Source organism: Monodelphis domestica, chromosome 7, assembly GCF_027887165.1.
Source record: "Monodelphis domestica isolate mMonDom1 chromosome 7, mMonDom1.pri, whole genome shotgun sequence".
Classification (NCBI taxonomy): Eukaryota; Metazoa; Chordata; class Mammalia; order Didelphimorphia; family Didelphidae; genus Monodelphis; species Monodelphis domestica.
The window spans coordinates 85370635-85386409 of record NC_077233.1 but is presented as its reverse complement, the minus strand read 5'-3'; the positions used below and the strand labels follow the sequence as shown (position 1 = coordinate 85386409).

Here is a 15775-nt window from a genome sequence, read left to right as displayed (position 1 = left end):
CTCCTTATGTGCATAAAGAACCTTTTCCTTTCATGGTCATTTATCTCCTGGAACCTCACACCAAAGGGACAAGGCAGGGATTATTATCCCCTTTTACAGATGAGAAGAATGAGGCCCAAAGGGACAATAATAGTACCTTGCATTTATAGAGCACTTCCATATAAATTATCCTATTTGATTACCCATCCACACTTTGCATGGGGACCAAGTTGAAACTAGAAGCTGGGTTTTTCCCTCCTGACTTTTGCCTTCAGGGCTGTTTCTTTGGCACTGAGTGTGGCTAGCCTCAGTGTCAGGTCCTGCTTTTGAAGAACTCAGTCAACCAGATTGTCTGAGAGAAAAAAGCAATTTTAGCTGGAGTTACTTAGGAAACACCTAGGAGATGTCCTTTTGGGGAAAGAGAGTTTAGGTAGAATAGTTAGATAGCTCAGTTGAGAGAGAGCCACATCTGGAGATGGAAGGTCCTGCATTCAAATCTGGCTTCAGATACTTCCTAGCTGTGTGACCCTGGCAAGTCACTTAACCCCAGTTGCCTAACTGTTTTCTCTCTTCTGCCCTGGAAAGAAAGAAAGGGAAAGAAGGGGGCAGGAAGAAAGAAAGGAAGGAATGAAGGGAAGGAACAAGGGACTGAGATTGAGAGAAAGGAGAGGGAGATGAGTTGTAGGAGGGCTAGGGTTCAGGGCAGAGAAGGCAGATCATAGGATCTCAACATGTTTTCAGCAGATGACTCTGTCAGCTTCTACCTTACCCCAGAGGATAACCCTACCACCTAATCCCACTCCCATGGTGCCCAAAAGAGCCCTGACCTGCTCTTATAATCCTAAACTTATCTTCCATAAACTTCACCTTCTCTCCAGATGACTATTAGCATTACTTCCTTTGGAACAGCCCTATTCAATTCTGCATGGTTCTACCCCACCCCTTATGGCCAGCTGCTGTCATGAGCCCAGTCCATGCTCCATGACTAAAACCCCCAGCAGAAGGAATCTAACATTCCCTGATGGCCCTGTCTCCTCTTCCTTCCAATAACTACCCTTCCAATGGCCATGCACCTTCCCATTGACCCCACTCCTTCCCACCCCCTTCCACTTCAGTGATCTTAACCCTAGTGGCCATATCATCTTCATTGTCATAACTCTTCATGCCCTTAACTGCCCCTTCCGTATTCCTGACCGTTTCAGTTGTGCTTAAACCCTACAGTGGCTTTAAGCTTCCTGATGGTCCTGCTATCTCTGGCGATGGTTCTACGTCACCATGGCCTTAGAGTCTACATCAAAATCCTCATAACACCCTCTGATGGTTTTAACTACAACAGTTAGCTCTCTGATAGCCAACACTTATTCCTCCATGGCTTAAACCCCTGCCCACCCTGAACACTGCTTTTCTCCTCCATGAAGACCCTAAACTCCCCCGATGACTTTGACCTCCCATGTTGTCATCCTCTCCTTCCCTAGCATTGACCAATTCTCTTTCTCCCTCGGGCAGGTTTTACAGTGCCGAGATCCTGTGTGGTTTACAGTTCCTGCACAGCAAAGGCATCATTTACAGGTGAGTTGTGGGCTGGGAGTGGCTGGGGCTTGGGGGGGTATAAGGCTACCGGGAGCCCCTGAAACAGAGGTTGGTCTTGACTAAATGGTATAGTTCCCCTGGATTGGAGTGCAGCATTTTGCCTGTAGTGGATGCTTAATAGATACTTGGTAGACTTAGTTAAGCCCAGAGCAGATGGCCAGAAGAGATTCAAGAGAATTGAGGCAAGAGATCTTTCTTGAGGATCAAGGACCAAAAGCAGATTTCTTTGAGATAGGGGGAAAAGAAAAGGAAGAAGAGCCCATCAAGGACTTATTTAATCACTCATCTTTTAAGGGGGTATTGGGATCCCCCTTAGAATCCCTTCTGTCTCAGCTCCATGGAGAAGAGTCTTTGACCCTTTCTCAGTGGCCCACGATACCCACCTTAAGAAGATATCCTTTTTTTGTCTCTACTCCCTACCCCCATGTCCCTCTCTGCCTGTATTACTTTGTCTCAGTCTCTGTCTCTGCCCATCTATCTGTTTGTCTATCCTTGGCCTCTATTGTCCCCCCTCCCCTTAAGGAGAGAATACCCTGGGACAGTTAGATGATTCAATGGATAGAGAGCCAGGCCTGGAGTCGGAAGACCTGGGTTCAAATCTAGCCTCAGATACTTACTAGCTCTGTGACCCTAGGCAAGTCACTTAACCCCAAATTGCCTAACTCTTGCCACTCTTCTGTCTTAGAACCAGTATTGGCTTTAAGACAGAAGATTAGGGTTTAAAAAAAATAAGAAGAGTATACTCTAAATGCTGGGTATCTCTGCTGAGGGTGGACAAGCCAGAAAGCTGGAGGCATGGCCTCTTCTGCTGTCAGGCTGGCTCATGGATCCCTCTCTTTTATCTCACTGTCCTACAGGGATCTCAAATTGGACAACGTGATGCTGGATAAAGAAGGCCACATCAAGATAGCTGATTTTGGAATGTGCAAGGAGAATGTGGTTGGAGAGAACAGGGCCAGCACCTTCTGTGGTACACCAGACTACATCGCCCCTGAGGTGAGAGTGGACCTGGGCAGTAGGCATTCCTGCCCCAGCCCTAGAGTGAGACCTACCTTGTGAGACCTGGAACGTGAGGTAGTTCAAATCAGGGTCCCCCATACCCAGATTTGGCCAGACGCTGATCATCACCTGACAGTACTCACCTATAAGTCCCTGGCATGGAACCTCCGGAGCCATTTGAGGCTTGGTCCCTGGAAATGAGAGTTCTTCTGCCCAGGAATCTCTCAGCATCTGCCCTATCTTAGTCACCAGTGGGTCCATAGGGGACCACCAAATATTTTAGCCTCTGATCAGAGTGGCTGGGCAGTGAAGCCTAGGTTGTATACCCCCACACCCAAATCTTGGACTTGGTGCTGCAGAGCTGGAGAAGTGGTCATTTCCTTTCTGTTCTTGACCTATTTAGCACCTCAAACTGCCTTGGCCAGCTCCAGGACTCAGTACTGTCACTAGGCAGGACACTTGGACCCTCTGTCTCTCGGCTTGTCCTGTAACCTTAGATGAGTGCCTCCCCCTCCCTCTGTGTCCCAATTTCTTGCATCTTCCTGATTCCACCAGGCAGATAGTGCTTTGAATGCAGGAGGTGTGGAGAATAGGGGCCAGGAAGAGGAATTGGTTTTCTGACTCCTTAGCAGAAGATAGGAATACAATCTGGGGAATGTCAGAGTTGGAGGAGACCTTAGAAGTACTGATCTACAACAGGCCAGGTAGGAAGGATGGTATAGAGAAAAGGCTCAGTGCTAGGATTCCAGAGATGTGGGTTCAAGTCCTAGCTCTGTCACTAACTTGCTTTCTGACCCTGGGCAATTCCTCTCTGGGACTTGATTTCCTCCTCTGTCAAATGAGAAAGTTGACCCTGATGCTCTCTTAGGGTTCTTTCTAGATCTGAAACTCAAGGAATCTAAACGGATCTTACTGGGAAGAGAAAAGAATGCCGACTTCCCACCCCCACACCATTCTTCGCCCATCCCGGAGGCAGTTTCTGCCTGCCTTGGCCCAGACTCTTCCACTTTCCTCCCACAGATCTTGCAGGGCTTGAAGTATACATTCTCAGTGGACTGGTGGTCCTTCGGTGTCCTCCTGTATGAGATGCTCATTGGACAGTCCCCCTTCCACGGGGATGATGAGGATGAGCTCTTTGAGTCCATCCGTGTGGACACTCCTCACTACCCCCGGTGGATCACCAAGGAGTCAAAAGACATCCTGGAAAAGGTATGAAGACCCAGATGGGCAGCAAAGGAATATTGTTGGGAGAAAGGGAGATCCTAGACAAGCATGGCAAGACTTGGAAGAAGAGAATACCTAATAATAGCTAGCATTCATATAGCCATTTATGGTTGGCAGAACACTTGGTAGATATTATCTCATTTTATCTTCTCAGAAACCCTGGGAGTTAGGCACTCTCATTTTGCAGATAAGGAAACTGAAATAGGCAGAGGTTATATGACTTGCCCAGGGTTATACAGTACTATGTGTCTAAGGTAGGATTCTAACTCGGGTCTTCCTGACTCTAGGGTCAGTGCTGTATCCATTATGCTATTTAACTGCCTAGATCAGTCAGTTAGTACGCATTTATCAAGCTCTGGAGATACAAAGAGTGGCAAAATATAGTCCCTGCCTTTGAGACACTCACAATCTGATGGCTGCTACTCTCCAAGGCATGAAACTTGTCAGAGACGGACCAAAATCCCATTCTTTCCTCTTGTTCAATTGTGTCTGACTCTGTCATCCCACTTGAGGTTTTCTTGATAAAGTTCCTAGAGCTCTTTTCCATTTCCTTCTCCAGCTGATTTTACAAATGAGAAAACTGAGGGAAACAGGGTTAAGTGACTTACCCAGGGTCACAGTCACAGCTAGTAAGGGTCTGAGACTGGATTTGAACTCAGGAAAGAGTAATCTTCCTAATTCCACACTAGGAGCTCTATCCACTATACCACCTAGCTGCCTCTTTTCCTGATCACAGCCAGGAGTTGAGATTTGCACTGCTTCAGGGGGCACTGAGTCACCACATGCTTCTTAGAGCCATGGCTTGGGGTATCTCTTTCTCCTCAAATTCCAATGCCATTGAGCTGGGCTGAAGTCTGGGTTGGGGAGGAGCTGCAGAAAAGGATGGAAAAAGTTTGTTTTGGAGCAAAGGAATAGTCCCAATAGCACTGTTAAGTAAGCGATTGGCCTCAGGTCACACAGGCAGTAATTGAGCTTGGGTTCCCAGTTCCAATCTAGTGCTCAAGGTGGCCAGGTACTATCTGTGTACCAGGTACTGACATCAACAGAGAAGCTCAAAACACAGGGTCCCTGCCCTCAGACATCCCACAGTCTAACTCAGGAGACTAGACTGGTGCACGTATTGCTTGCCATACGAGCTAGATTGAAGGTCACAGACAATAAGGACTTCAAAAGCCCAGAAGAAGGGGGGGAGGTCCCTTTTGTCTGGGGGCAGTCAGTGATGTTTTGCTGGAGGATATTGGTCTTGAACTGATCTATAACAGTAGAATTTGTTTGGATAGAGAAGCAAGGACTCGTGGAAATAACATCATACAATATGTCCCATTGTCTCATGCCACATACTTCTGATATTCCTTTTCCTCTTCTCCTTCCAGCCCCAGCTTTCTTGTCTGCTAATCCTATGTATGGGCAATTACTTCCCTTGCCCAGGGCTTCACTTTTCCCTCATATTTAAAATAGGGATAATAATTACAAACACAGGAATTTTTTAAAGATTATTTCATTTAGAAATGGATGTAAAGGGGCACAATTAGGTGGTTCAGTGGATTGAAAGTCAGGCCTAGAGATGGGAGGTCCTAGGCTCAAATATGACCTGAGATACTTCCTAGGTATGGGACCTAGAACAAGTCACTTAACCCCAATTGCCTAGCCATTACAGCTCTTCTGCCTTGAAACCAATATTTAGTATTAATTCTACAATGAAAGGAAAGAGTTTTTAAAAAAGAAAAAAAGAAAAGAATGTAAAGGTACCTTGTAACCATTAGGCATTATAAAAAAGTAAACAGAACCTTATTCCCATCAAGAACTTCTTGGTTATCTCACCAGAATAGTCATTCCTGCACATCTGCCCCAGGATCAAGCTTCTATGTCTGGCTGGGGCATTGATAATCAGGTTGGGGAAGGCTATGGCCAGCTTCTTTGATGCTGTCTTCATGCCTTCCATCATTTAAATCCCTCCAATGACTGGTTCATGTAGGCCAGTGATGGCAAACCTTTTAGAGATGGTGTGCCAGGCCCCACCCCCCCAGACCTAGTGCTGTGTGCTGGCCCCTCCCCCATGGCATGCCCTGCCCCTCAACCTCATTGAGTGTTGAGTATGCCCTGCCACCTCCTTTACCCCCAACACACACACACACACACACACACACACACACACACACACACACACACACACACACGGAAGGGAGGAAGTACTCCTATTGGGCTGCTAAGCAGAGGGGTGGGTGAAGTGAGGAATGTCCTCAGTGAGTGTAGAGAGGGGGAAGGAAGTGGCCCAAGCACTCTGCTCCCCTCTAGCTCTGCTGCCTGTGAGCCAGCCACCTTACCCACTGTGCATTCCCATTGGCTACTGGGCAAAGGAGCAGGGGATGTGAAAAAATGTCCTCAGGTACAATGGAGAAGGGGAGGGGAGCAACTCTGCCCAGTCCCTCTCCCTTTCTAATAATGAACTGAGGGTGGGGTTAGGGGAGGAGGGCAACTGAGTACCGACAGAGAGTACCATCTTTGTGCCATCTTTGGCACCCATGCCATAGATTCCCATCACTGATGTAGGTCTATTCTTTGCAAACTTCCTGAGCTTGAACTTGAGCTTGCATTTATATAACTTTCTATTATAACCATGGTGTTCTTTTGGGCTACAGCTGTTTGAAAGGGATCCCACCAAGAGACTGGGGGTGACAGGTAACATTAAAGTCCACCCGTTCTTCAAGACCATCAACTGGACTCTTCTGGAGAAGCGGGAGGTAGAGCCACCATTTAAGCCCAAAGTGGTAAGTGGTCCCACTCCCCCATAGCTGCATGGCCCTGTCTCTTCTTCCTCCCTTTCCCTGCCCAGATCCTTCTCCTAATGTCAGGCTTTCCTGCCTTTCTTCTATCTACCACCTCTCCTATTTTTGCCATCTTACCATTCTCTTCTTCTCTGACTTGGACCTTGCCCCTCTTCATTTCCTCCAATTCTCTCTCCTTGCCCTGAGCAGACATTTCCTGTCCCTATCACACAGAGACAATTTAACTTTTGTCTTTGTATCCCCAAACCTGGTACGATGACTGGCACATAACAGGTATTCAATTAATACCAATGAATTCAACTGAATTAAATAGGAGAATATTCAATGTTTGAGTGCCTACTATGTGCCTAACCTGAATCCAGGTCTTCTAAAGATTCTAGAGACACATAGAAACCAACCTCTGTCTTCAGAGAGCTTGCTGGGGCAGAAGCTAGATGTACATGAAAATCATATGGCATTGCAGAGTTCAAGTTAGATCTGTAGGAGACATGTAATCACCATCACCACCAACTCTCCTTTCATATATCCTTTTCCTTCCTCTCTACTAGTTGATTTAGCTTAGCTTCAGCTCTCCAAGGCAGCAGAGGAGGTGGGGCTTGACTAAATCAAAGCTGTTCTTCTGTGACATTTCCTTTCCATTCCCTGCTTTCGAGTTATCCTCTGGTCCACTACTTGGGCTTCACATAAGAATCAGACAAAGCAATAGGCCTTTATGTAACATGTTTTATCATCTGTGGTTTGACTTGGGACACTCACGGTGCACAGAATGGGGAGGTCATTGGGGTAAATGGGAAGACATTAGTACAGCACTTACTATCCCTCCTGCCCAAGAAGGACATCAACCTCTGCCTCCAAAGCTAGAACAGCCCCCATCCTCCACAGAAGGGCCATTGCCAATACATCCACAATGGGGGAGGAAGGTGAAGGGAGGGACGTAACTTAGGGCATGAGGTTTTCAGGCCATGGCAGTCAGAGAGAATCTATAATGGTCCCAGGAGAAGCCACCCATTTGGACTTGGACCAAATTACTGTTGATCGATTAATATTTATTTAATACTAATATTATATATTACTAATATATAGTATAATTAATAATAATAAAAAATATAAAATAAATATATTTATTTATATATACATTTATTTATACATAAAAATAAAAATAATAAAATATAAAAATAAAAATACTGGTTATACTATATACTAATGTAATATAATAATAATAATATAATAATATGAATAGATGGGACTCCCAAATCTATTACCATTCCATGCATGAGGGCATCTCTCAAGGGATTTTATGGGGCAGGGAAGGGCATCTCACATTCTGAGACTGGCTTCACATCTTTGATGTCACAAGGGGGGAACTAACAGGGCAGCTAGAGGTTTGGGGGACCTGACTGCAGGAGGGAACATATTTAGAACCATCTTGTTGAAAGGGTAGGCTCAGAAAACTAGAGAGGTTTTCTGGTCTGCCATATCCTCCTTCTCTCTCTCTCCATCATCCTGTGCTCTTAGGAGCCATTCTAGGATCATGGTCGTAGCCCAGTTGGGAGGGTTCCTGGAGGGGGCGAGTATATGGCCAGACCTTCTCCCAGCCTAAGGTTCTGCCCACTTACTCTGACCTCTGACATACTCTATTCTTTGCCTTCATACTTCCCCATCACAGAAATCAGCTGGTGACTACAACAATTTTGACCGTGAATTCCTAAGCGAGAAGGCCCGCCTGTCCTTCAGTGACAAGAACCTCATCGATTCCATGGACCAGACAGCCTTTGCAGGCTTCTCCTTTGTCAATCCCAAATTTGAGCGACTCCTGGAAAAATGAATATTCTATTGAACCATCTGCCCTTTTGGTCAAGAGCCTACCAGTGCTAGCTAGCTATGTCTATCAGTCCCCCAGGGTGAGCAGGGCGATGATCTCTCCTGGCCCTCTCCCAGTCCTCTCCTGGGCCCCAATAATATGCAACAATGTGATTGCATTATTTTTCCAGCTGCCTCCATGCCCATAGGCAGCAGGTCTTTTGCACGGTTGGGGTTTTAGGTACCTTCCTCTGTGAATCATGTGTGAATTTTCTGCTCCTCTGATTGAGGAGGGAGAGTGTAAATCCCATGTTTTGTTACTTGAATGTAGTTATCTATTGAAAATATATATTATATATATATGAAAAGCTGTATATATTGCTCCATAAGAAGAAACATGTAAGGGAACTGGTGATGTATTAACTTTTTTATAAAAACACACGAATGAAATCCAAACATAAACTATAAGTCCTCTTGGTTCTTTTATTTATGTCTCCAATAAATCAGTGGAATGGTCTCCCTGTCCTCACGGATTTTTCTTCTCCACCAATTTCTTGGCCACTGGCACACTCTGGTGCCCATCTAAGGGACTCAGCTGCCCTTGTCCTGGGCCAGCTGCACCATCCTCCCTCCAGGTCTGCTGTCTGTCTTTATACTTCTCCACTAGCTGCACATAAGTTCTCTGGAGCTATGCAAATGTTTGTGTTTCTATATGTTTTTACTAGATCAGGATCGGGAGGGAGAAAGCAGAATTTAATCAGCAGTCATCCTCTGGCCATTCTCAAGCAGGGATTGCTTTTGAGAGAGAGGCAAAGGGCACGCCTGGGCCTGTCCTTGGGGAGAGGATAGCCTAGAAAGAAGCCAGGGAGCCAGACCCTGCCCTAAGCCTTACTCCTGCGATGTGTGGAAGAAACAAAGGAGGGTGCGAGAGCCAAGGGAGTCTAGGTGGTGGGTTGGTAGAAACATCAGATCGATGAAGAAAAACAAAACTAAGTATAAAAGGTAATATTTGCTAAGTGGTGTCATCCAGAGTCAGCAGAGATCAGTTTGAGCTGTATTGATCAGGAGACGCTTTCTGGACTTTTGCTGGCCCTCAAAAGGCAGATAATATTTGGAAAAGAAGAATAAGGGAAAGAGCATTCTTGGGAGAAAATATGAGGCAAGAGGATGGAGGCCAGAATGCTCATGGTGGGTGTATGGGGAGGTGACAAACTGTCTCAAATAGTGGCCTTGTTGGAGCACTGGGTCCAGGGAAGGGCAGAGGGGAAGGTGAGGTTGGAGAAAGAAGGAGGCTCTGAGCCAGCTCACCACACTCTGGTCCAGTGTCCCTCGTGGCCAATAACATTAGTGTATCTAAAGCCCAGTGTTAGATGTGTAGTCGGTCTGTCTCAGGACAGAGCCAAAGGGTTGCCCTTGTTCCCTTTGGGTGTCTCTCTCACACTCAATTGCCAACCCTCCCATGAAACCTAGAGAAATGGGAATCTTGCAAAGGCTAGAAAGAAAGCTCAAAGCCTTCCTCAGTCCTCCCCCAAAGGGCTACATTCCTTTCCCTGAGAGAACTCCAGGAGGAAAGCAGCCGCTGTCTGTGGAACGTTCAACATCTGGCATCCACAGAAGCTCATTTCCTGCAACCACATTTTTATGGGCTGAAGTACAAGTTTCCATGGCTGGAGTGAGCCAGTCAGGGCGTGTAAAGCAGCCAGCTGGGTGGAGGGCCTGAGAGAGGGCTAGTGACCACAGGCCAGCCTTGCCGAGCCCAGGCACTCACCTGGCCAGCTGCGGGAAACGCCCAGCTGCATGAGGGGAAACAGTTCTTTAGCTCAGAGCCCTCTGCAAGTTGCTAGTTTGTACTTGAGACTTCAGCTCTGTCCTTCAGCCAGCATCATTTTCTATACACACCCTCTCCAGGGAAACCCAAGACCTAAATCCCAAGGGCCATGTCCATCTAGGACATGGGAAAGTAATCATGGAGGGGTTGGATAGAGGGAAATTCTAGTTGTTGAGAGCCATAGCTCGTCTGAAACCCCTTTGGGGGAGGGGTTTGAGAGGGAATTTTTAGGTGAGGAGAGGGCTGGATGCTCTGTGAGCTCCTATCAGCCTCCAACAAAGGCTTCAGGAGAGATTTGTGGGGAGTCTTTTCAACCACTGAGCCCTTAGCTGATCTGAATCTATCTTGTCAGAGTTCCCAGGAATGCAGTTTTCTAGAGGAAGGACTAAGAAGAAATTATCAGGTATTGGGAGATGGCAGGTAGGGGTTGGAGAGTATTACTTTTGGTGGTGGGACCACCCAGACTGGCCTTTGCCCAGGCTGGAGGTTTCCAGGGAGTCAGGGCTCTGGTCCCCTCTACCCAGCAGGAAGTTCTTCCCATCCTGATCCTCAGATTGAGCCATTATTAGGGCTCACACTAAGTCTGGTTCAGCTTCTGGAGAGGTCTGAAGAAGGGGTCAGCCTCAGTGCCAGTGGAATGAGGGCAGCCAGCAGTAGTGCCCCCCATCCTTGGACCCAGAGTATGAAGCACTGATTGCACCTGGAGAGAGGCAAGGTGGTTCTGCCATCTTACGGTACCAGGACAGCAATGCATCTTTTCTGTCTCTGGTCCTTGGAAGACTCCCTGGATCAGGGGCAGGGCTGAGAGGAGAGAGGTAGGATTGAGACAGACAGAAACACGGAGGCACAACAGAGAAAAGCAAGCACTAGTGGCAATGCATCGAGATGTATAGAGACGGCACTAAATGGAAAGTTTGGGATAAATTGAACCAAAGAATACAGCTCCCCACCCCAACACACAAACATTCCCTCCCACACACAGTGGAGATAGAGAAAGGCTCAGAGAAAAAGTACCATACACAGAGGCAAAGACAGAGGACATAGTCTGTGGGATAGGGAGATGGGCCTTGGGCCAAAGCAGGCCACATTCTCCTCCCGTTGTACTCCCCTCACCACCCCTTTCCCTTTCCCATCTTTGGCTCTTACCACAGCAGAGTATATCCTCTGGCTTACAGCTAAGATCTCTTCTCTTCTCCAAAATGTGAAATTCCAGGATGTAGTATACAAATATATATGTATATAAAATATACCTATATAAAAACATGTATGTATGCATATACATATGTATATACACATGTGTATACATGCATTATATATGTTATATGTTTGACTTATAATGATGTTCCAATTCTAAATCAATGACAAGAATCACTTTGGGGGAGGAAGGGTCAGGATTATTATCCCAATTTTATTGTTCAGGGAAACTGAGGTCCAGCCAAGAGAAATGAATTGCTGCTTAAGGTCACTCAATTCTCAAAGTAGAATATAGTTTGAACTGAAAGGAACTTTAAGCCATCTCTCTCAAGTGAAAAAAAAAAAAACCCTGTCCTAAGAGAAACCAACTCTGCAAGCTCCATTAATTTTTATCTTTCTTCTATAGTTCAGGGAAAGTTGGAGTAACCAGGATAGTGCAGGTGGTATGACAGAACTGAATGCAGCCCAGATTAGGGGATACAGATCCTGGGTATATTGGGCAGAGAGGCCAGTAGCAGCCAGGAGAAACAGCTGCATATAGGAGTTGCCAAACCATCACCCTAGGCATTCTGACAAATCACCCACAACTGCCACTAGCCAATTTGGTCTAACCCAACCTCCTTCCCAAGCCACTAAGACCAGAGCTATGCCTGCCACTGCACTGACTTCAGGAAATTCTTCTCATAACTGGGCTCTAAGCCATGCTTTAATTTGGGGAATGTAGACATGGAGAAAGCATCCCCAGGAAAGAATGTTATAAAAACAAAGAGGGCAAATCAGCTTCCATGTCTGTGTTCATGTCTGTTTCCTGGGGGTAGCAGAAAGGGTAGACTCTAAGAGGACCTCAGACATCTAACACAAGGAATTTTCCAGTTGTATCATTAAGCAGTTCTCCTGTTTTCTATAAAAATGGCTGAGGCCTACTAAACTTCCCACAGTCTCACTGCATGAGGACCCCTGAGAGACCATCTAGTCCAACCCCATCATTTTACAGAAGGAAAAACTGAGGTCTAAGAGCAAAATACTTTTTTTAGGCATATCTATCTAGATATCGATAGACAAATGTGCATATACATATGTATGTTTATATATGTATGTTTATATGCACATGTATATAAATATGTGATTTACTCAAGGTCACACAGCTAGGAAGTGTATGAGTCCAGATTTGGACCCAGTTCCTCCTGACTCCAGGCATCCTATCCATTGTGCCATCTAGCTGCCCCTAGCAAGGTACTTTCAAAAATGAAATTCCTTGTCCATGGCTATACAAGTTAGTTCAGTGCAAGGACTAGAACCTAGAACTAGAACCTTCTGTTTTCTGCCTGTTTGCCCAAAGCAACTCATTCTCTTTTGCCTGATTCATTCTTCCATGTATCTGGGGCCCAAGAATAAAGTCTCCCCATTTCAGAAAGCATTGCCAAGGAATGAGATGGAAACTCTCTATGCACCCAGAATCCTCTTGGGAGGACTCTGGCACATTTTTACCAAGTGTTTTTGGCACCTTGTATCTTAGATCAATACCTGCCATTTTTACGAGCACTGTATTTTTGCTGCTTGCTAGACCTTTCTTTCTCACTCCCATAAGACCAAAAAGCCATCTGGGGAATAGCAGCCATATGTGAGTTTCCTTTGCTTTTCTAATTTAGTATTTTTCATGTCTCTGGTGGGGTGTGTTCCTGAAATGCTGACTGGAAAGGGAATTCCTATGAACCAGAAGCTTTTTTCCCACTGATTTCCATCATGAAATGGAAATGCATCTCTGAATGGGACAATGGTAGCCCATAAACTTTAATAAAAACACCTACTAAAATAGTATCAATAAAAATAAATTTTAAAAGAGGATCAATATAATATTTTTAAGCTCCCAGAAAATTCAAATAAAATAAAATGCTTTATATTTATAATTATCAACCTAATCTTGGAAAAGACTTGAGAAAACGGATTTCCCTCCCTTTTATGCAGAGGAGGACTGTGGGTGTACAGTATTATATTTATCAGCAGCCAATGTGTTTATTGGCTTTGTAGAATTGCTTTTTTCCCCCCTTCTTTTTTAAAAAAAATCTCTGTTCTAAGGAGTGCCTTGCTGGATGATGGAAGAAGAGATATCCTCAGAAGTGAAAGTGCTATAAGAAGCAAAAGACATAAAAAATAAGATAGGGGGCAGCTGGGTAGTTCAGTGAATTGAGAGCCACGCCTAGAGACGGGAGGTCCTAGGTTCAAATCTGACCTCAGACACTTCCCAGCTGTGTGACCCTGGGCAAGTCACTTGACCCCCATTGCCTAGCCCTTACCACTCTTCTGCCTTGGAACCAATACACAGTATTAATTCTAAGATGGAAGGAAAGGGTTTAATAAAAAAATAAAAAATTAGATAAAAATAAAGCAAACCAAATATAGACTAAAAATATTTTTCAGACTCACTTATGGAGAAAAAAAATCATATTATGATCCAATAATAATAATAATACTTCAAAATTTCATCCATGATTTAAAAAAAAACACTTTATCTTCCTAATGAGGATTAATAAATTGGTTTCAAGCAGAAGAGTGGTAAAGGCTAGGCAATAAGGATTAAGTGACTTGCCCAACGTTACACTGCTGGGAAGTGTCTAAAATCAGATTTTAACCCAAGACCTCCCTTCTCTAAGCCTGGCTCTCAATCCACTGAGCCACCTAGCTGCCCCCTCCTCCATGATTCATTGACAAAGATTGTGAGTTCCTTGAGAGTTGGGACTGTCTTTTGTTATTCTTTGTATCCCTGCCACCTAACACAGTACTTGGCACATAGTAGGCACTTATTAGAAGTTTGTTGACTGACTGATTGACATTGGCCCTCCCTCCTGTAGCCAATACACCTTTTAATCCTGTGCAGCCTTGTCCACATTCTCTTAAATTCTCTCTTAAACTACTGGCCAATGTGCTGAGTCTCCTTTGACTTGATAGCAGGCAGATTGACCAACAATTTACTTTTAAAATGTCTCATCTTCTTTATGTATTGGCTAAGAGAAGGTAAACTGCAGGAAGCACCCATTTCTCCTCAAAGTCAGGGCCAAACTAAATCTTCAAAGGTCACAAGATTAAACAATCAATCCTACTTCTTCAATGCCCTTGCTGCTTGCTCCTCTACAATTTCATATATTTGAAGCCTGTTATGATAAGATTTTATTAATGTAGCTTTATATACATCAGGCCAAATCATACACCCACTCCGAAACAATTAGGATTTAATATTTTTAACTTGTTTGAATAGCCTCTTAAGGTAGGTGTTTGTTATTCCTGACTCCTCCTTCTTATCCCTGTAACAAAATTACAAAAGGAACTTATTGTATACATAGTTGTATTTAAACAGATACTAACACAATTAAATTATACCAATCATAGGGATTTTCTGAACGAGGAAAAGGATATTAAAAAGCAGTTTTCTTTGGGACCCAATATCAAATGCACAAATGAAAACCCAAAATGCCTGGGAGTTTTTCTACTTTAGTAGAAAACCACAACTGTCGAAGTGAGAAAAAGGAGTGGGTTGGTTTTGTTTTGATTTTGCAAGATTTTTCTTTTTCTTTTTTAGGTTATTGAAGTTGTTATCCCTCACCATCACTATCTGAATGGCTGCCTCCTCTACCTCATTAATTCTATGTAGTCTCCTTCATTAGAATGTATATTCCTTGAGGGTAGTGACTTTTTTTCTTCCTTTGAATCCCTAGCAGCCTTGGCTAAGATGTGACACCATGCAGAACTGGCACTTGGGGAGATGCTCCTGTCCCCTTTTCCCAGCATTCTAGTCCATTTTTGCATGCCCCATCCAACAGCCCAAAGCAAGCACTTTCTCCCTCAATTTTCTCCTGAAATGGGGCTCACAGGAAGCTTGAATTTGCCCTCTGGGCACTCAAACTCCAGAAGAGGTTAGCCAACAAGGCTAGAGTTTAACATGGTGTTAGTTAGGTAGTAAACATTTAATAAATGAGATCTGACTGACTGGTTGACTGTAAGTGCACCTGTTTCATCAACTCATAGGGTACACCGGTTGGCACACTTTCCTAGTATGGTACAACTATCTGGCAGGGCCAAAGCAGGGAAGGACTACATTTCCCAAGAAGCCTGGGATCAGTGAAGGGACACACTTTGGAAGAATTCCAATTCCCGCGAGATCTGAGCGATTGTGCCATCAGGATTGAAGAAGATTAATGAATCCTTTGTGGGATTGGGGTCACTCAGAAAGCCCAGTTGAGAGCTTCAAAGGGATTAAGATGGTTCTGTGAGGGAGCATTTGCTGGCAGGTGAAGTACAAGGCTGCCCACACTCCAAATTCTGGTTGCAGACCACCATAAGGAGGAAAAAGTATGGAAAGGTTCACTTCCCAAACTACCCT

At 44.8% G+C, this 15775-nt stretch overlaps 1 protein-coding gene across 8 annotated transcripts in view; it reads left to right on the top strand.

Annotated features, from left to right (window-relative positions):
• The window catches only part of PRKCD (protein kinase C delta), a 66669-nt gene extending 57774 nt beyond the window's left edge, over window positions 1-8895 (top strand). For all 8 annotated transcript variants that reach the window (XM_056804890.1, XM_007500466.3, XM_001380121.4 and 5 more), the window contains 5 exons: window positions 1486-1548; window positions 2427-2565; window positions 3589-3777; window positions 6432-6560; window positions 8245-8895. In XM_056804890.1, coding sequence (XP_056660868.1) covers window positions 1486-1548; window positions 2427-2565; window positions 3589-3777; window positions 6432-6560; window positions 8245-8403 — 679 coding nt within the window. In that variant the 3' untranslated portion in view covers window positions 8404-8895. The remainder of the gene's footprint in view (window positions 1-1485; window positions 1549-2426; window positions 2566-3588; window positions 3778-6431; window positions 6561-8244) is intronic.
• Window positions 8896-15775: the final 6880 nt, after the last annotated feature.